General features: G+C 39.3%; 1 protein-coding gene across 1 annotated transcript in view; it reads right to left on the reverse strand.

Moving 5' to 3' along the window:
* PMFBP1 (polyamine modulated factor 1 binding protein 1) overlaps nucleotides 1–25,708 on the reverse strand; it is a 3,624,986-nt gene that overhangs the window by 3,293,954 nt on the left and 305,324 nt on the right. The window contains exon 3 of the mRNA XM_044081904.1: nucleotides 5,815–5,943. Coding sequence (XP_043937839.1) covers nucleotides 5,815–5,943 — 129 coding nt within the window. The remainder of the gene's footprint in view (nucleotides 1–5,814; nucleotides 5,944–25,708) is intronic.

The raw sequence follows: 25,708 nt of genomic DNA on the forward strand, positions 1-25,708 counted from the left end.
ACCTAGAGGCAGACTAAGCAATCAGAATTACTTCAAGATGTCAGACCCCATGTGGTCAGACTCAGAAAATACATACAAATAGTCCCAGAGTGGTGTTAAAATGTAGGAAACACCAAACCATGATGAAATAAACATGTTTTTGAGTTTGTGGGTGCGGTTCTTCTTTAAGCTCTTTGCTAGCACTGTCACCTTTGCATCATGTGTGTGTTCACTTTGCAGGCCAGGTGTTTACATGATATGGACAGTATGACAAAGAATTGAATGTCCTCCTTTAAAAAGGCACACACCAGCCTTTACTAGTCCTCCAGTTTACTTAGCAGAGATGGAATATTCAGGGAAGCCAGCAACCACTAGTCTTTGCAGTCTATATCTAGTTCTAAATCACAGGACCTCTGTCGCCCTTGTAACAGCAAGGCTTCTAGCATCAAGATTCCAACCCCCAAGAAGAGACAGCTGCTGACGTTGAATAACATTCAATGCTAGGATGGCAATGTGGCATACTGGAAGTAGTCAGTAAGTTGTAAACAAACCATATCATAGCCTGCTAAACTGAGTTTGAGTCACATATTTTTCACATACATAATCTGTGACCCCATGCACTTGAAACAGAAACTTGTGCCTCATAGCACTTACAAAAGTATAAAATAACAAAAAAGACGCTTTTGCTGTTGTCAGTTAGCCAGCATTGCTGACATGATAATGACTCTGCATGCCGTATTCAAGGTAGCAAAGGATATGATTTAGATGATGGCTTATCTTACTTAACCACTTCAAAGTACTGTATTTCCCAACACCACCTCAAAGGGCAACTGAGGGGGAGCATTTGAAAAGTACCAAAGAACAGAGTAGTCAAGCAGAGCCATCTCTTTCTTGTTTCTCTGCTCACATCCTAAATTAATCTGCTTGAATAAAAATGTCACACTGATGTATGTGATACCATAAGACAGTATGATGGAAAACTCTCCAGAGGCACAAAAAAGGAAAAAAGGCAAATGACTGCAAAGAAAAATAAATCACTGGAGAGAAATGCATATCCAGGTTCTGAGAAAGCAGAGAACGAAAAGGCAGTATTTCAGAAGCAGAACTAACTAAACAAAAAAAGGGAAACAGTCCACAGTAATATCCACCATCAGAAATAAAAAATGGTGTGCAGGCAGTAAATGGGGATGGAAATGTGGGTGTAAAGGAGGAAATGGAAAAAAGGGAATGTTCACTGACTTTTAAATATAGTATAGCCCCTCAGATTGTTTCAATTCCTGAACTAAAGCTATAGGTAAGGTGGAGGCAAAATGGGTGGCTGTCCTGGGAGCAAGCTATTAGAGGGCACAATCAGCACCAGAGAAGAGGGGGACAGTTAGTGCAAGGTATTAGAGGGCACAATCATCACCACATAAGAGGTGGAAAGTCAGTGATGCTAAATATGTGTGCGGATAATCGTTTAAGCAACCTCAGTTAGCAGTGCAGCTGCTCGTGTGCGCGCGCACGGATGTGTGTGTGTGTGTGCGTGTGGCTCAGTTAACACTACAGCTGCTTATATAATTTCTTGAAGACCCAAAGATTTCTTGACTTTGTAAATTCAAATGCCCTGTAGCAGCTAGACTGCACTCCCACTAATGGAAGAAATATCCTAGACCTGGTACTCATAAATATGGGAGCGTGCCCCCCCCCAGTTATGTCCTAACTGGTAAGATCAGATCACAAAGTGGTCTCCCTTAAAATAAAGGTAAAACTAGTCCCCCCACCTAACCCCAACAACTTTAAGAACTTCTCTAAGGTAAATTACTCATATTAAGGGACAGCATAAACAGTTTGCAAGCTCTCCCAAATCTAGAAAACACTGAAACCTATGAAGGTATACACAAAAGCCTTTTAAGACCATATAAACAACTGCATAGAAATGGCAATACCAGATCAAAATAAACGCAGGTAAAACCGCAAAAAAATGCCCCCTTAGTGGACTCCTGTTATTAATAGGTTGTACAACAAAAGAAAGAAAATTCTGTTGAGAAGTAAGAGAGAAAGTGCACAACAGAGCAACAAGCCCCTCATTAGTCTAAACAAGTGATTCAGGGAACTAGTCAAGTCTCTGAAAGCAAAGAGGTAAAAATAGCCTCCAAAGCTAAGGATAACCATGAGTCATTTTTTTAGTTATGTTCGCAATCTTAAGTGCAACACCCAACAATGTGTGGAATTTAGTTGAAGATGGCATCAGCTATACTCAAACAGAAGACATAGCAAATCTGCTGGGCAGCAAACTGAGCTCAGACTTCACCTCCCCAACACCCCCAGTTCTCCCCAGTGAATACCCTACACCACTCACCCCATCAATTATTACCAAAGAACACGTTGGCACTGTGCTCTCTAAAGCTAAAAACACAATATGCTAGGTTGCTTCTTAAAAAGCCTAAATCAAGACTTATCAGACCCATTAGGATCTATATTTAATCACATCCTCTGGACTGGCTTTGTCCCATTACAGTGGAGAACAGCAACAGTCATCCCTCTGCATAAAGGGGGACCCTCTACTGACCCAGGAAATAACAGACTCATAAGTTTGACTAGTCTTATATGTAAGGCCAAGGAAAGAATAATCACAGACCTGATAAATAATGACATAGGGAACCTCCAAACACTGGACCTGACCCAATTCAGCTTTGTCAAGGACAGGTCATGCATACTGAATCTGGTGGATTTCTTTGAGAAAGTCACTAATCCCATAGATGAGGGTAAAACATTATATACCACCTACTTCAGCCTGGCCGAGGCATTTGACATAATTCTCCACTCAGGTATTATAAATAAACTCACAAAACCAGGCATATACCCCTATGTCACAAGATGTATAGTCAGTTGGCTCACTGACAGGACACATGGTTGAAGTGGGTACAGGGCTTAGTACTGGGACCACTCCTGTTTGGAATATGCTTCTCTGAAGTCAAGGCAAAGGTGGAAGGCCTCTGAATGATGAAGTTTGCAGACAAATGCAAACTGGGGTCAATCACAGAATTCCCCCATGATGTAGATATCCTTCAGGAGGGTATAGATCAACAAATCATTGGTGCCAGAACCATTGTGTGGAACTAAATGCAAAAAAATGCATTATCATACCCTTTGGGAATTCAAATACCCCTGAAAATAACAACAGCAACAGCACACCCCTTAGAGTAGACTCAGAGGTAAGAGATCTAAGTACACAGATAGATAGTAGCCTGAACTATGACCATTATGTCTGCAAAGTGGTGAGGAAATCCTTTTATGTGGCACAACTTATAAGTAAAGGTATTGCATCCAGATCCAAGGAAATTACAGTCCCGCTGTACTCAGCCCTCATTAAAACAATAATTCAGTACAGTGGGCCATTTGGCATGTACTTGACGAGGCACTTAAAGCAGCTGGAGTGACCGCAGATGTTTCCCACAAAGAAAATACAGGGAGTAAACAACATGGTTTAAGCAGACAGACCAAAAGCCCTATCCCTTTACTCTGTTTTCTACCGAATATTAATGGGTGACCTGCACCTGACCTACAAGGCACTCACAAATCCATCCCTAATGGAGCTGTTACACATTCACAAGTCAAACATCATGAGAGTCACCTGATCTAGGGATCTAAACTTAGCTACCGACTCAAACAAAACATGCTGGAGTGACAGATATGAGTTTGACAGATCATTCCTTCTTTGGAACAGTCTTCTTATTCACATTAAGCAGAGCCCTTCTATGGCCCTCTTCAAATGCAGTCTGTATCAAAGGATGGGCAATCATAAATTCACACCTGGGGTAGTGCCTATATACCTTATGGATAGGAGCAATCTGTAAGAGATACTCAATGCACAGGCACAAATCCATTCCATCATTTTACCCCTAGGGGTCGTATATTGGGTAAAATTGGGTTATACTGGCTAGGCTTGTAACAGCCCTTTAGCCATTAGCCTAGTAATTTCCTATGAATCTATTAACACTGCAGCTGCTTAAATGATTAAATGCCTGTGTTTGTGTGTGTGTGTGTGTGTGTGTGTGTGTGTGTGTGTGTGAGCCTCAGTTAACACTGTGACTGCTTAAATGATTTTATGCCTGTTAATGTGTGCAGTAAATGTAGCAAGAAGTCAGTATAGTTCTTTGCTACAGATTGTGTAGGAAAAGTACCAATCAGCTTCCATGTTTTTGTCACAGACTCTACATGACTTTTTTATTTTTATCTTATCACTTGGATTGAGAGGGGTGCCAACTATGGTATCACCCAGGGTGCCAACTGCTCCAGCCTTGTTGCGAACCCACTAAAAATATATGAGTCAACATAAATACATGTTTTTAAGATGAGTGAAATAAAAAAGAGAATTTCAGATTTATTATATTTTCTTCAAACTTAAACAGAGTTGTATCCTTAATACAGCAGAGCTTTGTAAATTAGTCTATAACTGAACCACTAATGACATGGTAACATTATTTTATTTTAACTCCTTCACCAAAAAAACCTTACAACAAGCCAGAGTGAAATGCCTCTCATGTTAAAAAGGCTAATGTGAGGTAGTATGCAGAAAAACGAAACACATATCAGATCTAAATGAAAAAGATCGTCCAAGGCTAAAAAAATAACATTAATCAACAATCTGAGTTGACTCGTTCAATGACCTCGTCTAGCTGAAGAAACAGGACAAGGCATATTTTCACCCATATAACAACAACAACAACAACAACATAAAGAATGAAATGAGTATTTAAGGATGGGAGCAAGACAAACTGTAAGGCGAGAGTCAAAGGGTAAAAAGTTAATCAAGATAAATGTATCTCGCTAAAAGATCAACAGGAACATAAAAATATCTTCACTTCTGAAAACTGGCACTACTCCAGAACGTACAATATATGCTTTCAGTAACGCTTGTGTTTTACCAGCTGAAGAAAATACTTTCCCTCTATGTAAATTTACATATATATCTATATATCTATATCTAATATATATATATATATATATATATATATATATATATATATATATATATATATAAATATACACATCTATATATGTGTGTGTGTTTATATATATATATACATATATATATATATATATATATATATATATATATATATATAGACACACACACACATGTAAAAGCAGGCACAGCCATTAAAATGGAATGCATGGGTGGTAGGGGAGGCGGACAGTATTAAAGCAGGCATAGCCATCAAAACTGAATGCATGGGTGGTAGGGGAGGTGGACAGTATTAAAACAGGCATAGCCATCAAAACTGAATGCATGGGTGGTAGGGGAGGTGGACAGTATTAAAACAGGCATAGCCATCAAAACTGAATGCATGGGTGGTAGGGGAGGTGGACAGTATTAAAGCAGGCATAGCCATCAAAACTGAATGCATGGGTGGTAGGGGAGGTGGACAGTATTAAAACAGGCATAGCCATCAAAACTGAATGCATGGGTGGTAGGGGAGGTGGACAGTATTAAAGCAGGCATAGCCATCAAAACTGAATGCATGGGTGGTAGGGGAGGTGGACAGTATTAAAACAGGCATAGCCATCAAAACTGAATGCATGGGTGGTAGGGGAGGTGGACAGTATTAAAACAGGCATAGCCATCGAAACTGAATGCATGGGTGGAAAGGGAGGTGGACAGTATTAAAACAGGCATAGCCATCAAAACTGAATGCATGGGTGGTAGGGGAGGTGGACAGTATTAAAACTGGCATAGCCATCAAAACTGAATGCATGGGTGGTAGGGGAGGTGGACAGTATTAAAACAGGCATAGCCATCAAAACTGAATGCATGGGTGGTAGGGGAGGTGGACAGTATTTTCTCCTTACCTCCAGCTCTGTCTCCAGTTCTGCTGCTCTGTTGCTTGATTCCTTTTCCATCTCTTCCATTGCTTGAATCAATACATCATTTTGTTCACTGAGATCACTGACATAGGCCTTCAGTACTCGTACCTTTAACTAGAAATAAATATTACGGTAAATATGGATGAACAGTCAAAAACACAAGGTATGACACTCAAGAAGCTTGCACCTAAAAGTATGTCATGTCAGAGTTTGCAAAACTAAAAGTGGCACCCAACTTGCAAAATTAAACTGTGGCAGAGGAAAAGCTTGCAACTTATACAAAAAGTCATATTTTATTAAGAAATCTTCCTGCTCCATTGCTTCACTGAAATTAATCTAATCTGTAAATGAGGAATGCTTGGGCTCACCTTGTGTGATAATTTTTATATTTAGTAAAAGATAATTCTTTGTTAACTCATTAACATATTTTTGTTTTTATGTGACAGAACATTACTGTACATACACATACACATTCTATCAGGGGGATAACATATTCAGATAACTGACTGCGTCACACATTATATGGCCCTAAAAGGCAACAGATAGTTTCTAGTACGTAGCTCTTTCTAAGATGCTACCTTGTCACAAGTGGTTAGGCCACATTAATGTTATTTAATATAGATACAACCACTTACATCCACTGCCATGAGAAATACTATTCTACATTTATGGACATTTTGTACAAAAAGTCATACAAGCAAATTAAAGGAAGGCTAAGGTTACATTTCACCCAAAAGAAAACAGTTAATTACTTACAAATACAGGTTTATTTTAAGCAGCATGTTTTCATTTACTTCATTATCAGTAAGTAACAAAAATACATGATAAATTGCATTCCAGACTTCAAGAGACATCAAAACATTACAGAAAACAAATCAAATTTGACAATCTCCATGTTTACAAAACAGCAGGTCTTCCTGCTATGGCAGCTAAATCATTTTGGTTAGAAATTTGAGCCCAAACTGCATTTTTACCTACCCTAATATGCTCAATCCCTGGTCCCTATAATTTAAAGCCTCTGACATTACAGATAGATTTAAAAATAATTCACACAGCACCTATGTCAAAGTAATGGAAAATCAATCTCAGGTTCAGAATACACAAAGATAAAACCAATGATTAGAATCTTGATGTCTGTACAAATAAAAAATAAATAAATGAAATCAAGCCTTACCCCATGCACATCCAGTGAAAATGTGCCCCTCCTCTCCATGTTCCTAACTATTACAGCTCTCAGCTCACAGACACTCTAGACCAGTAAAAAGGTGATGTCTCTCTATGGAGTCTGTGTGAAGTTACTATTTAGAAAGCACTTTGAGAGCCCAGTTGTATTTTGATGCTTTTACTATTGCCTTTAAGACTGGGAAGCACAAGTCCTACTCCTCAGCAAGTCAGTTTAAATTGTCCACAGGTAACTAACTCCAAGCCTCTTTCTCTTCTGCTTCACAAAAGGTACCACCAATGAAGTTAAAACAAAAGCTGCACACACAGACATCTCAGGCTCACTTCCTAAATCATACTACTACACACTACCACTCAAAACACTTAATATTTATTTTTTTCACATTCAGGACTAGTCGAAATACCTAAAAATCAGACATAATTACTCCTTTGCTCAAAGTTCTTAACTCACAACACCTTTCCGAACATAGACCTATTTCAAGCTGCTTTCTCTTTCCAGGCCTGAAATCACAGAAAATTGCCTCACTTCTCCATAACTACACTACTCAGTCATCTCTCTTTGTAAAGTCAATTCCCTGCTTTGGAAATGTGTCACCATCGCTTGCTGTTTCCCTTCAGCTACTGCTCTTTCCGTTTAATCACACTACCCCTACTCCTCTCTAGGATTTTGTCTTATTTTTGCCATTTCTTTTCTGACTTTGCTTCACACACATTGTTGTGTTCTTAAATCCTTTTGGCAGAAATAGTAAATATTAGTGAATGAGGATACTGGCTTAAAAGAAGGAATCGAAAGTCTTGAAATAATAAAATCTGAATTACATGCAAGAAGCAGATGGACTCCCAAGCAATGCCTTCAGGTGGATAACTCCGCCCAGGGACTACCAAGTTAATTCATGCCTGAATGAATAAAAATGTATGTGCCACCATGTCATCAAATCTGAAAAGATAGAAATATGACTCAATGCTAAACTTGCACTAACTTACATTAAAAATGTGTCTGAAGAAGAGCAGAAGAGAAACGTTGCCACTTAATACAGTAATTTGTGTAAATAGATTACTTTTAAGCACCGACCAAAATCTCTGAAACTCTTTCTTGAAATTTAGGGGGAAATAATGGTAGAATTAAGCAAGCAAGCAAGCACAAAATAGGAGGTTGCCATGAGTGAAGAGGAAATGACATAAATGTGAACACCCTTTTCTTACACCAAGCTCATCACCAGTAATGGGGCACCTGAAGAGGTTAGGAAAGAACAACATGCTGTGGACAGTCCTCTGTTGTGGTGAAGCCAACATAAATGAGTCACAATTTCAGAACACACAGGCATTGTCTGTCTCACTCCATGGTGATCATACACTCACTCACCAAGATAAAATGGCAGACTCCCTCACTCACACCAAACAGACTGATTATTTTTGATTTCACGTACAATTCTGTTTCTTAGCAGTGAGTCATGCAGGTTGTCAATCTCACAACCTGTGATCTATAATTTAATTTCATTAACTCCAAATCCCCTTAATCTCTAATAAAAAAGAAATACTTTATTGTTCTTTGGTTCCCAATGTAAAAATAATCCAAATAAAGCACAAGCAACCAAAATCAAAGAATCCAGCCACAGAGAAGCAATAATACATCCTGCTTTAGTAATGGATGCTGTAACAGTCCATAAAGCACATCAGACAATGTCCCGTTAACGTCCTTTATTGAAAATCAGTGCTACATATACACAAAACTACGGATCAAGCGCTTTCATCCACATAAAGGTGGACTTCTTCAGAATCAATTAACTAATTAATTCTTCTGTATTTAAACACAAATTGGCGCCAAATCATTGTGAAATCTTAAAAAAAAGTACTCAAAAAATCCAGTTAGAATTCCATGCTAATAATATAACTAGCTTGACACTTGCTAAAATAATCAATTGAATACTTCCACAATGTATACTTGTCAATATAAATAATGATAAAAATTAATAATAAGAAGTATAAAATGTTTAAAATATTTTAAATAGTACAAAGTGATAATGCCAGTTCAAAAAGTTCATATGGCTTTATATAACATTATAAAATGGTGCCGATAGGTTAGAGTTGGTTCATAATTTGTACAATACATACTTTTACATACACATATATATAACTTGAAAAATTATCTTAAAAAATTATTAAATTATTTTCTTAAAAATATATTAATATGTCAAACATCTCAATAATTTTAAAAAATCTATCAAGACCCCCCATTTAGGCCAATTATATCAGGTAGCTATTCTAAGACATTCCCAATGGGAGTAGTTATTGATACATGGCTTAAACATATATATGGAAAAATCCCACATATGATTAAAGATTCGTGGATCTTTTTAGGCAATTAAACACCTGATTTATGGAAAGAAGGATTAATATACATCTCTATAGAAGTAGTTGATCTATTCTCATGCATTCCTAAGGAACAAGTATTGGAAAGTTTCTTTAATAGTATACAAAACTATTCACAGCTTGATTGGGAACAATTATTGGTTATTATGGAACTTATGAACATTATATTAGATTATAACTATATTTATTTTGAGGGGGAGTACTACAGGCAGACCCGTGGAGTGGCCATGGGTGCAGCCTATGCCCCACTTTATGCAAATTTGGTTATGTTGGACTGGGAGCAGCAATATATATTTAAGAGTCAGTATTACAAATATATTCGATATTATACCAGATTTTTAGATGATATATTTATTTTATAGGACGGACAAGAAGAGTTGATAGAAGAATTTATTAGGTACCTCAATAATACCAGCCAGTTTTTGAAATTCACTTATAATTCTAGTAAAGATGGACTGGCATATTTAGACACTTTCATATCTAGCAGTAAAGAGGGATTTGAGTCTCGTATTTATAGAAAAAATACTTTCTCTAATAATTATTTAGAATATAGTAGTAATCATCCATACTTCGAAAAAAAGTATATTTAAGGGTCAGTGCATACGAGCAGCACGAATGAGCTCGAAGTATGATAAGATGCTGGAAGAAATTGAATTTATTAGTAGTTTATTTATTAATAGAGGATACCCTATACAACTCATTAATGAAGCAAAGACATTAGTTATTAATGTCTAAAAAAATTTAGAAAAAAACATTAAAAAAAAATTAATTAAAAAAATTTAAAAAAAAATTAATTTGTCTAGGAAAACCATTAAGACAGGAAATAGTAATACAAGACAATTCCGAATATAGGAAAGCCTGTATTTTGGAATATACATCGCAAACTACCCATATCAAGAATATTATGAAAAAATATTGGAACATCTTTTCCTTGGAACCAGAAGTTAAGAAAATAGTGGGTGAAGCCCCTATATTTGTGTTTAAAATGGGCTTGAATCTTAAATCTATCTTAGCGAGGTCAAAAAAGATTCATGTTATACCCATACAGCATAGTGGGACACATCGATGCGGAAACTGTAAGTATTGCCATTGTATAATGGAAGCAGACCATTTGATCTTGGAAAATATTAATAAAACAAGAATAAAATTTGGGAGAGGCAATTGTAATACACAAAATGTAGTATACCTAGCTAAGTGCTCATTATGTCCTAGTTATTATATAGGAAAAAACGGAACGTAGGTTCAAGAAAAGGATATATGAGCACTTATATGATATTAAGAAGAAAGCACTAATGCATTATATAGGCATATTGCATCCACTGATAATACACATCAATTTAGATGTGCCATCACTGAGATGGTTATTAATAACATGAGGGGAGGAAATACAGGGGTTTATTTAGCGGAAAAAGAAGCTAAATTGCAGATATTAACTGATGCTACAACACCACCGGGTTTAAATTATGGTATTTCCTTAAAGCCATTTTTATTGATGAATTATTAATGTATTTATTGATCCACCTAATATTTGTTATATTATACATATATTTTTTTATTAAAATATTTTTTTAATTAAAAACATTTTTTCCATATGCTAGCTATTATATATGAACTATACATTACATTTTTTTAATTATTGAGATGTTTGACATATTAATATATTTTTAAGAAAATAATTTAATAATTTTTTAAGATAATTTTTCAAGTTATATATATGTGCATGTAAAAGTATGTATTGTACAAATTATGAATCAACTCTAACCTATTGGCACCATTTTATAATGTTATATAAAGCCATATGAACTTTTTGAACTGGCATTATCACTTTGTACTATTTTAAATATTTTAAACATTTTATACTTATTATTATTAATTTTTATCATTATTTATATTGACAAGTATACATTGTGGAAGTATTCAATTGATTATTTTAGCAAGTGTCAAGCTAGTTATATTATTAGCATGGAATTCTAACTGGATTTTTTTTGAGTACTTTTTTTTAAGATTTCACAATGATTTGGCGCCAATTTGTGTTTAAATACAGAAGAATTAATTAGTTAATTGATTCTGAAGAAGTCCACCTTTATGTGGATGAAAGCGCTTGACCCGTAGTTTTGTGTATATGTAGCACTGATTTTCAATAAAGGACGTTAACGAGACGTTATCTGATGTGCTTTATGGACTGTTACAGCATCCATTACTAAAGCAGGACGTTATTATTGCTTCTCTGTGGCTGGATTCTTTGATTTTGGTTCCCAATGTGTTTGAAAATTATTTTTCAAGACATGAATTTGCCTCTTTCTTTTACCTTAAAGTTAAAAGTGCTAAGTGCCTTAACTTTTTCATCACCCATTACATGAGGGAACATAACACACTGTATGTTTTCTGTTTTGTTAATCAGTAAACCTGTAATGAGATATCATTCAAATCTTTGAATCCAAAGTTTTCAGTTTTTTGAGAGGTCACTATGAAGTTTTAAAGCCATTGGTGATTGTAGTGATGATGTCTTCAAGCAAAATATGAATAAATGTAACTCTGTTCCTTCAAGCAGCCTGACTCAGATAAACTCATGTTGCCAGGATCACAGTCTACAGCCAAATGCCAGTAAATATAGCATTACACAGCTTGCAAAGCAGGAAGTCTTGTCACTTAGACAACCACTCCCCTTAAAATAGACACTGTCATTAGAGAATTCAGCACCTTTATGGATGTCAAACTCTTCTCTGACTACCACATTTCCACTGTCAACAAGAAAGCCATTTACCTTGCCCAAATGTTTACTAAGGGCGTCTCCTCTTGGCCAAAGAGGTCATTATTTCCTTCCACTTGTCCTTCACCAGACTGAAACCAGAATACCACGTGCCTTTCAGTATGTATCTGTCCACAAAAATAGCCCACTTTAAAAAAACAAAGTGATCCTCACTAAAAGGAAATCTCAGGTATAAGCCTGCTTTGCTATGCAGAATATTTGAAAGCCCTGTCTCTCTTCTCTGTTCCCTATAGACTGCTATGGAGTGAGCTACACCTGGCCTGCAATCCAGTCCTACTTCACCTATGACAGATCTACAAAACTGGTAGTAACACAAATAGCAGATCAAGGGACTGCAATCTACAGTGCAGCACAAGACCTGCAAGCATGGCGGATCTCTCTCTCAAAGCATACCCCACCTCTGGAAAAAACTTGTTTTCTGTAAAGCAAAGCATATCCCTCACTATCTTCCAATCCAACTTAGATGAATGGATGAGAAACAACAAATTTTCTCTAGGCCTGGCTCCCCCATCCCTTATGCCTTATGGACAGGGAGAGTTTTTTTTTTTTTTTTTTTTTTTGCAACAGTGGGATTGGTTAGTCGACTAATAGCTTATGAACCTATGAAAGTGAGAGTCAGGGATGTTCAGCGGAAATAGTTTAAATGAGAAAATTGTGGTGTTATAAAATATGAGATCTTTAACTGTTTCTCACTGGAAAAAAAAGAAACATGAAATTCAGAAGTAGATGTTCATGAATGCAAAACTGTAAAAGCCTCTACTGTGAACCACGAAAGCCAAAAACAATGCAAATAGCCTAAAAGACAGAGAAGAATGAAAATGCACTTTGTGATGTTAACAAGTGTAATTGCCACACAAGTTGTATAGGCACACAAAAGTATTTACATTGTCACAATGAATGACAAGGAGGTTGTAGAGCATATTCTTGCATCTGTAAATATGTATTTATACTTGATTTTAGCATATCAGTGCGTCTGGAAATATGTTTTGCTGATTTCTTATGTCACCCTATTCACCTAGGCCTGGAAATGGTTCACTGAGATCAGTGCACAAACCTGCTAAACAAATATAAATAAATAAATAAATAAATAAAACAGTAGATAAAGTTCTTAATGGAAACATGGCTTTGATCACACTGAGATACAGAAAAAATAGGATTAGTCCATTAAAACTATCAACTCCCATTTAAAGAGAAGTACAAACAATATAACTAGTAAGATTAGAGAACTGTGGATATGAGGAAGATTCCCCTTCTCACAAGACGGTACAACCTTGGGATTAATATTTTGCAATATTTAAGTATGGGGGTGCAGTGGGACCTCCCCTGCAAAAAATAAATGAATCAATAAATAAAATGTTACTTTGCTAAATAAAGCATATCATCAAACTGCCCGTTTTATTTTTTCTTTATTTTCTGCCCAGTGTTATGTGATTCACATACTTCCCACGGGCCAACTCAGCACCATGAAACTTTACTTCAGACTGACTTGTAATGGAGGATCACATGGCACACAAATCTATGTAGAATATCTTTCTTGAAGGTAACCGCACATTAATACTTTACATATATCTATACATGTCACAAAAACACACAGACAGCCTGTCCCCTCCCACTCTGTAATCTGTGTTACAGGTGTAAGCAGATGAGCTGTAGATAAAAATGTTTTGTCAGCATTTTGGTTCTGCACTAAAAAACAACACATAGAAATCAAACAAATAAAAATAACTAAATGCTTGAAAAATATTTAAAAACCCTTTACCCAAAATTGTAGAGAAGGGATGCCAAACTGGCTTAAAGTTGAGGGTCTCTTGCAAAACTACTATTATAATTGTTGTATCCCATTCCTTCCGCCTTTCTTCCTAGAATTCCACTGAAAACAGGCCTTGCCAGTTGGACATTCCTGGTAATAACGAATAAAATAAAATAAAATAAAACAGACTGCTGTATCTTGCTTGAAGATCATTCCTTTACTGAGATAAGGACCAGTTGCCAGAGAAACAAAACATATCCAGTATGCACTATAACCTGCTTCAGAACACCAGAACAGGAGCAGACTGAAATTATATATTTGGGAACATGAAAAAGGGCAGGTTTAATAGCCAGAAGAAAAAGCAGAATCAATATAAGTCCAAAAGAGTTAAAACTATGAGCACTGTTCAGCTTCAGATAATGAGAAAGACACAGCATTAGTGAGAAAAGCAAAAGAAAACAAAGGTTGAAGGAGAACACTGGAGTGGGTGAGGGCACAAAGAGGTCAAATCTTGACCCAGAAAGGAAAGTACTACAACTGGTTTCACTATAGCTTAGGCATTAAATTATGATATGTTGAAGTAAAAGGATTGTAGAGTAGCTACACTGCAGTGTCAAGAAGGTCAAGGCAGTGGGTGGCGCACAGAAGAAATGCATGACCCACAGACTTTGTTCAGCAAATTCCCGTTACAAAGACTGCACAATAAGCACTCAACACTTACGGCAAGCTTGCTAACATTATTTCAGTCTAAATCCGACTGCTGATGTTTTAAGGAATAAGGCTAGTTACAGATTCTTTCAGCTAGTCTCATTGGATAACACAATATTACATCAGTAAGAAAAGCCAGGCAAAAGATGGTCTTTAACAACAAGGAAGAGACTTTCAAAAGATGCCCTTTAACAACAAGGATAGATGACTTACATTTGGGCAACTTTAGCTAGACAACTGTCAATCTTCTACATTTGTCTACAAAACCTATTCATTTTGTTTTTCTTTCAGCTTCATCTCTATTCTTTCCCCTTTTTTAAATACTGTCGCACAGCAGTGGCTGAATGTTACAACAAACAATGCATGTTGTGTAATGTGGAATTATTAAGAATGTCATTTTGTGACATAAATATGGGGAGAAATAGTCATGCATTCTAAAACAAAAGAAAAACATCGGCTAAGACAGATGAAATATTAGCCAGCACTTAATCAACACAGCTACTCTAAAGCAGTCAAATAAAAATGATTAGCCTATTAAAAGCACATATTTACTATGTATTAGGCAAAAATGATTGAAAATTATTTTACAGATGCTGATAATTTTAGCATTTCTAGTGGTCTGCAGAATGCATTCATTATTACAGTCTAGATTCATTAACAATTCAATTTATAGATATTAATGCTTATAATGCATGCTTCGCTTGCCAAAACTTGGACAGAGATTGTTTCAATTAACTTTCATGGCTCATGAATCCAACAAGCGGTGTATTTTTAGACGAAAGTTACAAAGACATCCCTAAGCGATGCTAATGTACAGCTGGGACTTGCAGAAAAAAGGTCACTTAAGCAAAGAGGTTGAAGGGAGGAGAATGAATTTCATACAAGACGAGTAATACAATGATAGTTGCATTTTTTACTAGCAGCTACTTGTTACTTTAACAGACAACATTAAACATGCACATGTTCCAGTCTAAAAGCATTTATCGTTATTGGGCTCCAGGCAGGGGACACAACAATGCCCAGTGCTAAAAGTGGTTGCCATTACTGCGGATTTGGATTTTAGTTCCACCAAAATCTCAGTGTTGAGTCTGTCTTTCACTAAGCCCCTGCAGACCCTTCTGTGATGTTACGGATCTGTGGCTTGTTCTACAGCCTCAGCAATTGAACAGAATTTAAAATGTCTACCCTGAAAAAGTCAATTATAAATGCATGCTGTGAAGACAGAGAGAGAGAGAGAAAAGAGACTGTAGAGACAATATAATTTTGCAAGAAAGATTGATATGCTATTTGCCCTTCTTCCTCATTCAGCAACAGTATCCATACTGTGGAATGGAAAAGGTAGTGTGTTTTACCATTCAGGCTTCTTCCTATATTACATGCCACACCACTAAGGCTAATGCCATCTGCGGTTCTGAAAGCAAATGCCTCCATTGCCATCTGCTAGGAGTCACCCACTAAACTAGAAATTCCCCATTCCAGTTTGAGTCTCATTTTCACATCCCCAAGTCATCTTTCCAGTGCATGAGATGTAGCAGCACTACAGTCACCCTGCTTCTGCAGACTCGAATGTTTATTTTTTCAGAACTACATTAGTCAAATGACCTCTTTGAACTTTTCAGCACTTTCTCTTTTTTTAAATATTTTTTAATGACTCAAGACTCCTGCTTCCTATCCACCATACTATTGTCCTTTGGCTTCAGGTGGAAATTGTGGCTTTTATAAATGAGAGGAGGAATCAGTATTACTAGTTATGCAGCTAACATAGCTGGGGGCTGCGACCCCCACACCCCCCCAACTAAGTTCCCAGTGTCTGACAGGCATATCCAGCCTGTAATAATGGTCCAAGGTGCAGATGAGACGTATACCCCCAGGTATTCACTCCTTAGCAAGCTGCTCTACCTTTGCTGCTATTGCATCTGTTAGCCTAGTTGTTTTCCAGGTGGAGCAGCACTGCAGTTTCACCTCTGGCAGATGAGCCAGTTATGGCTAGTCACGCCACTCCTCCCTGTCCAGGATATCCAGTGTCCTGGTCTGCTATTCGAACCGGAGTCAAGTGGGGTGCAATAATGTAAAAACAAAAAAAAATACTGCGTGTCAGAAAGCTAGATAGCATTTTTATTGTTATTTGTCAATCACCATGGGAGACAGAGATATACATATTGCAGAAAACAGTTGTGTATCATATAACAACTGTAACAATAACAAAAGTGATGAATGATAAAGTGGAAAAAGATGACAGCAGGAAGAAAGAAAATACAGCAAGTGTGTAAAGAGAAAAAAGAGAGGATAATAAAAATTATAGCTGGACCATGAAAGAGTGGAAGAAGTAGAGAGGAGATCTTTGCTTAAGGAAAAAGAGAAATTTGAAGCATTGCAAACCCACACAATACATCTGTTCTTTCAAAATGATTAGATGACAGGATGAAGTGAAGAAAAAAGACATCTGATAAAAATAAGCAGATATAGCACAAACTGTGTACAAATTAACGTGGAAAGGGTTACCCCATGTTTGGTCAAGATCATGCTTGATTGATATTTCACAATCAAAAAGTGTAATTTAAAAACAAAAACAGGATATATATGAGTCTACTTTGCATTACCAAAATTACAATTTACCAAACTTTAAAACGATGAGACAACTATGCCAAAAACCTACTTTAATGAACGGTCACATCACTGGAATGTTAATCCAGGAGATGAGGCAGTTGGCCAACATTACAAAACAAACACACGGGAGCATATCAAACCCACCCACGTGGGGGGCTATGATCCCCCACACCGTCCTAACTAAATATACCAACTCCGAGACTGCATTATAATGGGGAAAAGGGCAAATTTCCCCATGTTGGCCAACTGCCTCCTTTTTCAGATTAAAATTCCAGTGATGTGACCGAGTCTAGCTGTCTTTAGACACCAAATTGAGAACCTTTTCCATTTGGACAGATAGGATCTCCTAGTATTGGGTTTCCTGGCATCCTGCAGGACATTTAGCTCGTCCTCAGAGTAAAGGTGTCTGAAAGGGATCAAAACTCTATCACCCACAGGGTAAGGCTCAGAGATTAAAAGTGGGGATGGATTTGGGATCCCTTGCCCTATGTGAGTAGGTCCATTCTGTGAGGTCATTTGTGATGATTGCCCCTGACTAAATGCAGAAGGGGAAACCAGTGCTGTCTTGGACAAAAGGAAGTCATCAACAAGATTTTTGGTTTGTCCTGCTGAATTTTCATTAGGACTATTTGTAAGAGTGGGAAGAGAGGAGAATGTGTACAGAAACATCTCTTCCCATGAGATAGAGAAGGCATCCATCACCCTCACTATGAGGCTGGGTGCCCTGGTATAAAACTGTGGAAGTTGTCTGTTCAGAGGGGAGGCAAACAGATCTATTTGTGGCGTATCCCACTTGTGGACTATCCAGAAACACATCCCTGTGTAGCATCCATTCGTGGGATTGTGACATGAACCTGCTGAAGATGTCTTCCTGAGTGTTCTGAGCTCAGGAGATATGGACATCCTGCAGATTGAATCCATGCTGGACTGCCAATTTCCAGGCCGGGAGTGCAAGCCTGCATAGCAAGTATGATGTTGTTCCTCCCTGTTTGTTCACATACCAAAGAACCGTAGTGTTGTTCATGAACAACTTCAGGGGTCCTTGCTTCAGAATATCTTGGAAGGCCCTCGGTGCAAAGATGAGAGCCCTCATCTCTCTGATGTTAATGTGCTCCATCTTGAAGGGGCCTGTCCATGTGCCTTGCAACTTCAAGCTGCCCATAGCAGCTCCCCAACCCAGGTATGAAGCATCTGTGTACATTTCCTGGACTGGAGTTAGGGGTTGTAAGGGAACTCCTGTGTTCAGAGACACTTGATCCACCCACCAAAGGATCTCCTTCCTTGGGCATGGTAGGAAGTGAATGGTGTGGTCCAAAGGGTGAGAGTGTTGGGTCCATTTGGACCCTCAGGTACCACTGAAGTTTCCTCATGTGAAGTCTTGCCAGTGACATGGCGATTGTAAAACTCATATGCCCTAAGAGTCTGAGATATGCTCTTACTGTCATTGCAGGGGTCTGGATGACAGACAAAAGGTATTCCATCAGGATTTCCACCTTTTAGGATGATAGGAATGCCATCATAATGTCTGTCCTGATTCTGCACCCCAGGAAAACCTGGTCCTAGGAGGGGTTTAGGCTGGATTTGGGAAAGTCGATGGTGAAACCCAGAGACTGCAGAGCAGAAATTTGGAGATGGTTCTGGAGGGTACTGTGACAATCTGCCTGGATCAGGAGGTCATCTAGGTATGTGAAAATCTGTATTCCTAGGGCCCTGCAAGAGGCTACCACTGGAGCCAGACACTTGGTGAATACCCTTGGAGCAGTAGATAGTCCAAAGGGTAAAGCTGAGAATTGAAAATGTGAGGAACCCACAGAAAAGTGTAAGTACTTCCTGTATTTGGGCCGGATGGGGGTATGCAGGTAGGTATCTTTGATGTCCAAGGTGGCCAAAAATGCCTGAGGTATTAGCAGTGGAAATAGAGTCTGTAGTGTGAGAATGCGGAAGGTGGGTGCTTAAAAAAAAAGGCTGAGGTGAGAGAGATCCAGCATGGGTCTCCATGGACTGTTCTTTTTTGGGACAAGGAAAAGTCTGGCGCAAAAGCTCCTTCCCTTTTTCTGATGCAGGAAGTGGTTGGATAGTCCCTTGAGAGAGGAGGCTGTCCAAGACTGGTTGAAATAGGAGCAGCTGGTCCTTTGCTGGCTGTGGGATGCCTCTGAAGAGTAGAGGAATGGCCCAAGTCATGAAGTAACCTTCTTCTATGATTGACAAGACCTGCTTGTCTGAGATAATGCTTTTCCAGAAATGGAGACAGTGAGAGAGTCTCGGTGAAAGTGGTACAGCATCTGGAGGAGGCAGGTAGTCACAGACTGGTCTATATTACATGAACGAAAGTTAATGTCGAATGCTCTAAAGAGCAAACATTCCAGACCTCAAACTCCTTATTATGGGGGGGTGCCCCCTGCTAAATATATATACCAACTGTGAGATCACATTACAGTGAGGAAAGGGCAAATATTCTGACCTTCACTGTACTGCGATCCCACATGAAGCACTTCGAGGTCCGGAATTTTCACTCTTAGAGCGTTCAACATTATGAACTTTCGTTCATATAATATAGACCCATCACAGTATACCTGCTTTGTCCTGAAATGGAGGTTTCTGGGTTGGTGTCTGGGCAGGCCTGGAAGGTGGCTGCTGCTTTCTGGAACTCTTTGCCCCTAGCAGGAGATGGAGGAGCAGAATGTTTTCTAATGATTTGGGTCATAGTAGGATCATTTCTGTGGAATTTAGGAATTGGTGACACAAAAAAAAAGTTATGTTCTTCCCATAATGTTCCGTCTGTGTAGTCATCTTCATTCATTCTTGACTGTCGAGTTCGGGTTCTGACCCATTAGAAGTGACTTGGCCATTATAACAAGCTTGCGCCAGCCAGAAACTCTCAAGCCAAGGCTACCCCTAAGTAAGTAAGGTACCCATACTGCCTCTCTTCCCTTCCCTCAGATTGAGTTTTGCCTATAGAGTAAAAAATCATTGACGCTTTGTCTGAGCAACAACCCTACTACGATCCCAGGACTAGCTCCAAACCTCCATGTGTCTTTTGGTGGGAGTAGGAGGGCGGGATGTCAAGAATGAATGAAGATCGACAACACAGATGGAACATTATGGTAAGAACATAACTTTATCTGATGTTGTAAATCTTCATTCATTCTTGACTGTTGTGACAGAGTCCCTAGCTACTTTACTCCCTGGCACGCCAAAGGGAAGGATATTCCTGAGCACCATATAGCCAAAGGATGCCCTTCCCCTGGAGACTGTATCCAATTTGCAATGAGTGATAAAAGTATGGAGAGTAGCCCATGTTGCGGCTGCACATATGTCATCCATAGAAGCTCTGGAATGAAAGCTACTGAAGTGAAAACAGATCTGGAAGAATGTGCCTTCATTTCTGTTAAGCCCATCTTATTTTGGCTACAAACATAAGTGATGCAATCTCTCAACCATTTTTTTACTCCGTCTAGTACCTGAAAAGAATAGGAATAGTTGGTCTGATTTTCTAAGTGGTTTTGTTCTATCCAGATAAAAACGTAATTGCCTGTGTATATCCAACAAATGTAAGCAATATTCTCCCTTGTTCGAGAAATTAGGGAAAAGATTGGTAAATCAATAGTCTGATTAATATTAGAATCTGATACTACTTTAGGTAGAAAGGAGGGATTATTTCTGATTGAAACTATGTCCTTGTGAAAAAATGATATATGGATGTTTAATACACAAAGCCTGCAACTCTAAAATTCTCCTGGCCAAAGTGATCGCTACCAGGAATAGTCTTCCAAGATAAAAACTTGATATCACAGGTGGCTGTTGGCTTGAAAGGCTGGAAAACTAAACATTGCAAGACCAATGTTAAATTCCAAGGTGCAACGAGGTCTTTAAAAGGTGGTTTCAAATGTAAGGCTCCCTTACAAAACGTTTTAAATAGACGGTGAGACATCAAGGAATGATCATCAAATCCATTGTGGAAGTTGGAAATGTCAGCGAAATGAACTCTAATGGAAGAAGTAGATGCGCCCAACTGAAATAAGGTGGATAGGTATTCCAAGACCTTATCAATCAAGGCTGAGAAAGGATAAATACCCTTTTCATCAGACCAAAACACAAATGTCTTCCATTTACTAAAATAAAGTTTTCTGGTGGAAGGTTTATGAGAAGCCAGAAGTATCTTTTGAACTGGGGAAAATAAATTATTTTGTCTGGCAATTACTGGAAATGGAGAAACCAAGCCGTCAGCTTGAGATTTTGTAGATTGGGGTGGACCAGGCCCTGAGGATGAGATAACAGGTCCGGAGTTGGATCCAGAATCCATGGGCGGTGAACTAAGTGAGGCCAGAGAAAGGGAAACCAGAGATGACAGGGCCAATAAGGTGCAATGAGAATCACTTTGCTTCCCAACCATTGGGCTTTCTTCAGAAATTGGGGAATTAGAAGGATTGGTGGGAAGGCATAAAGAAGTCCCGGAGGCCAATCGTGCAGAAGAGCATCTCTCGGGGACTCCCCACAAGGGGGGATTAGGGCAAAGTAGCTGCTGCATTTGTGGTTTATGGGAGAGGTGAACAGGTCGCAGCAAGGCTGACCTCATCAATGAAAGATCTTCGCTGCCACATTAGGATTGAGAGACCACTCATGAGGCAGGAGAATGCACCTGCTCAGTTTGTCCGCAACCATGTTGGAGTTCCCCGGAATGTGCAAAATCAGAAAGTGGTTGGAGGTGATTGCCTGCTGTCAAACTCTTAGGGCTTCCTGACATGGAAGTTAGGATCTGGTCACCCCTGTTTGTTGATGTACCAGACCAATGATATGTTGTCTGACTGAACAGCAATTGTCCCAGAAAAGAGGGCAGATTGGAATGCTTGCAACTTTAAGAGGACTGCCCTTAATTTTAGGATGTTGTTATGCAAATTGTTCTTTTGAGGGGACCAAGTGCCTTGGACTGTCTTTCCCTGAAAATGCCCCAACCCCCACCCCACCAGGAATGTATCCATGGCCACTATGGCCTTGGCCTCAGAGGTTCCATAAATTCTCTTCTTTCTCCATTAAGATAAATCCTGTTTGCATCAGTTGGTTATGGGGATTGGGTGAGTTAAAAGTGACCACTGAAGCAAAGACCTGCTTCCTGAATCTGTCCATCATCTGGGACTCTTGATTTGGAAGATGGACAGCTGGACTCTCCTCAGCGAGTTCCTTTTTTGTGGCAGCCGCTGCCACCATGGCATCCACCATTAGACCGTTCGACCAGTGGGGCTGATCCTCAGGCTCTGAAAGAATTTTGTCCAGTCTCCGTGGGATTGGCTCTATAGTATCAGGAGCCTTCCATGGATGCGGCACGATGAGTTTGAACAGTTCATCAGTAGGTGGAGTCACATAAGAAGTAGAAGGCTGGACATGAAAAGTCTGCAAGAAAACAGATTCCTCGGAGGATGGGTTTGTGGGCTTCCAATCACACCTCTGTTTTAGAATTTCTAGGATGTCTCTGAAGGAGATATCTTCAGAGGGGTGACAGAGGGGACCACTCCCCTTCATCAAAATCTATATCCTCAGTGAACGATTCTTCTGGAGAATCCAGGTGTTTCCTCTTGCACAATCTCTTACAGGGTGGCTCCTCAGGGGAAAGGTCTGATGAGGACACTGAAGAAGGGGGTCCCTGCAATAGGGTATCTTGCTGCTCTTGTGCCACTGCCCCAAGGTAGCAGAATGTGTCAGCTGCAAGCCAGAGGATACATAGACATGACACTTGACAGGGATGGTGCCAACTGTGAACCTGCTGAAGCCAAGGCTCACTCCATAATCTGGAAGGTGGGCCCCCCCAAAGAGGGATGAGAGCCCAGAACTGAGAAAGACAACCTCAGAACCTGGGTCACACCCTGGTCTGATGAGCCCCCCTCCAGGGTAGGATTCATGAGAGGACTTGTAACTGCCAGGGCACTAGGAACAGTAGACAGTGCATGGAAAAAAATCTGACCCGAGTCAGGGATACTGAAGTTAACAGCCAAATTGTGGCTCCGTGAGTGGGTCAGCTCCAGTGGAGCCACAGACCACAGAGTCAGTTCCGGAACCAAGGCATGATCCACCATCAGTACTGAAGTAACTGGCACCGGGAATGTCGAAGTAGAGGGCTCCAAGACCTGAGAAGAGGTTGAAGGAGGAAGATAAGTGGGTGTCCTGGAAGAGTAACTCTCAGCTCCAGATGGCAGAGAGGTTCTAGGGAGAGCAGGAAGGCCTCTGGCTGCCAAGAGCTGATCCACCAATCTGACTACATCTAGCTCTGAAAGGCTCCTGGTGGAATGGATGGACATCCCCGAAGGTGATTCTGGTCTGTCAAGAAAAGGACTTAGTTGTTGACTCAAGAAGAGGTCTGTTGATGGGGAGTATCTAGTCCTGGGTATACTCTCGACCTTCAGCACTGTGGTCTGTTGACCAATAATTTGTTTTGCAGGGGAGGAAGTGACCAGAATGCTTGGGTAGACTATTGCTGGTGCCAAGAGGGTCGTAGGTACTGATGATAAGGTCGGGTAGAAATTTTAGTAGTTTCAATAACAGTCAGCACCGAGGGGGGGCATGACAGATATCGGTGCCTGAGCAGAAATTTGTGCAGATTTTGGTAATTTAGGCCTCAATTCTGAAGGAGGAGTCGAAACCTGCACCTTAGCCAATTTAGTTTCCTGTACCTTAGGAGATGCAGGTACTGAGTGGCTCCTTTTCTTGGTTTCTTTTCTGGGAGACATAGATATCTTCTTCTCAGAAAAAGCCTCACAAAAAGGGCATTTTAGCAGCCCCTTGAGGATAAGTTTGTTACGTCTTTCTGCAAGGGTTTGAACACTGAAACCCTTGAAGAGTTCACATGCAGGTTATATTTCCAAATGTGGCATTCCTAAACAATATACACATGAAAGATGCCCAGAGTTGGGCATCTTTCTGCCACATTTATCACATTGTTTGAACCCTGTGGTTCCCTTTTGTTTTTCTGCCATAGTTCAAAATATAACAGGAGGGCACACATACAGCCACACACACACTCTTTTCTTTTTGATGTACCAATGATGGTACTTAAAAAATTACCCCAAGAGGGTAATACAAGAAAGGAGAGAAAAAAATAAGGATACCAGCGATGGTATCCAAGAGTTACTAGAGGTAGAAGGAAGGGAAGGGCCTATACCAACGAGTTTACGGACAAGGTAAAAGAAAAAAGGGTATACGAACACTCACAGCAATACACACTACTAAGGAAAGGACAACAATTAGAGGAGTAGAAAAAAAATATATATATATAAAGATATATATATATATATATATATATATATAAAAGATTAACACTTAGCTGAGAGCATGACTGACGCGTCCAATTTTCTACATGGCAAATGAGATCTGAGGGGAAGGGAAGAGAGGCAGTATGGGCAGCCTTCACTTGAGAGTTTCTGGCTGGTGCAAGCTTGTTATAACGGCCAAATTGGTTCTGAGGGGTTGGAACCGGAACCTAACAGTCAAGAATGAATAAAGATTGACAACATCGGATCAAATGTTTCAAGTCCTGTAGTTCTTTCCCCTTCTGTTGAAGGGTTTTGAAAAGTTCTGCCACTTGGGCCCCAAACAAGGCAGTATTGTCCAGGGGAGCATCTAGAAGTTTAGTCCTGATATCATCAGGCGGGGGTTGGAGCCTCAACCAAGAGTACCTTCTGAGCACTGAAGCAGAAACTGCAGATCTGGCCGAGGCCTCTGCAGCATCATAACTGCATTTGACTGAGTGTCTTGTCATTTGTGAGGACAAGGAGATCAGGTTAGAAATTTCCGAATCAGGGAGATCATCCAAGAGGTTTGAAGACGGAGTCAAAAGGGCCAGGGAGTGCTTAGACATATGTGTCTGGTAGTTGACGGCCCTAAATGTCAGAGTGGCAGAGTTGTATACCTTCTTGTCAATTCTGAAAGGCTCCTGGTGGAATGGAGGTATGATGGGGAAGAAAGAGGTAATTGGAACATATTTTTTGGGAGTGTAATGAGATGTCAGACTTTAAAAATTCCCTGCAGACTACTCTGTCAGAAATACTGGATGAACAAATTGGTGTAACTAAGAAAACTATGTTTTTTTTGAGCTGTGACACAAAATCAGAATTGCCTACGCATAGTTAAGGCCTTGTTGAGTTGTTCAATTCTGGTGGCTGCCAAAAATATTTGAACATGGAAATCAAACTTTAAACCAACAGTACTAGAAGCAGTGAATATGCTGACAAATAAAAAACCTGGGAGTGGGATCTTTAGAAAAAGGTAGGAGCAAATTACATAGACAAAAGTGGGAATCGTGGGAACAATAAATGCAGAATAATGTTTTGGAGAAGGAATGAGTTTTAAGGGAAGGCAGGAATTGAATTAGTTATGTAACGTTTGATTGGCAATGACTGTACAGTAGATTATATGTGATGCGTTGTATAATGTTTGCAACTGAAAATATGTCAGTATGGTTAGTTTTCATTTATAAAATTTATGATTGCCAATGTCATAAGTGA

Source organism: Protopterus annectens, chromosome 8.part1 (genome assembly GCF_019279795.1).
Source record: "Protopterus annectens isolate FY-2018-M chromosome 8.part1, PAN1.0, whole genome shotgun sequence".
Taxonomy (NCBI): domain Eukaryota; kingdom Metazoa; phylum Chordata; order Ceratodontiformes; family Protopteridae; genus Protopterus; species Protopterus annectens.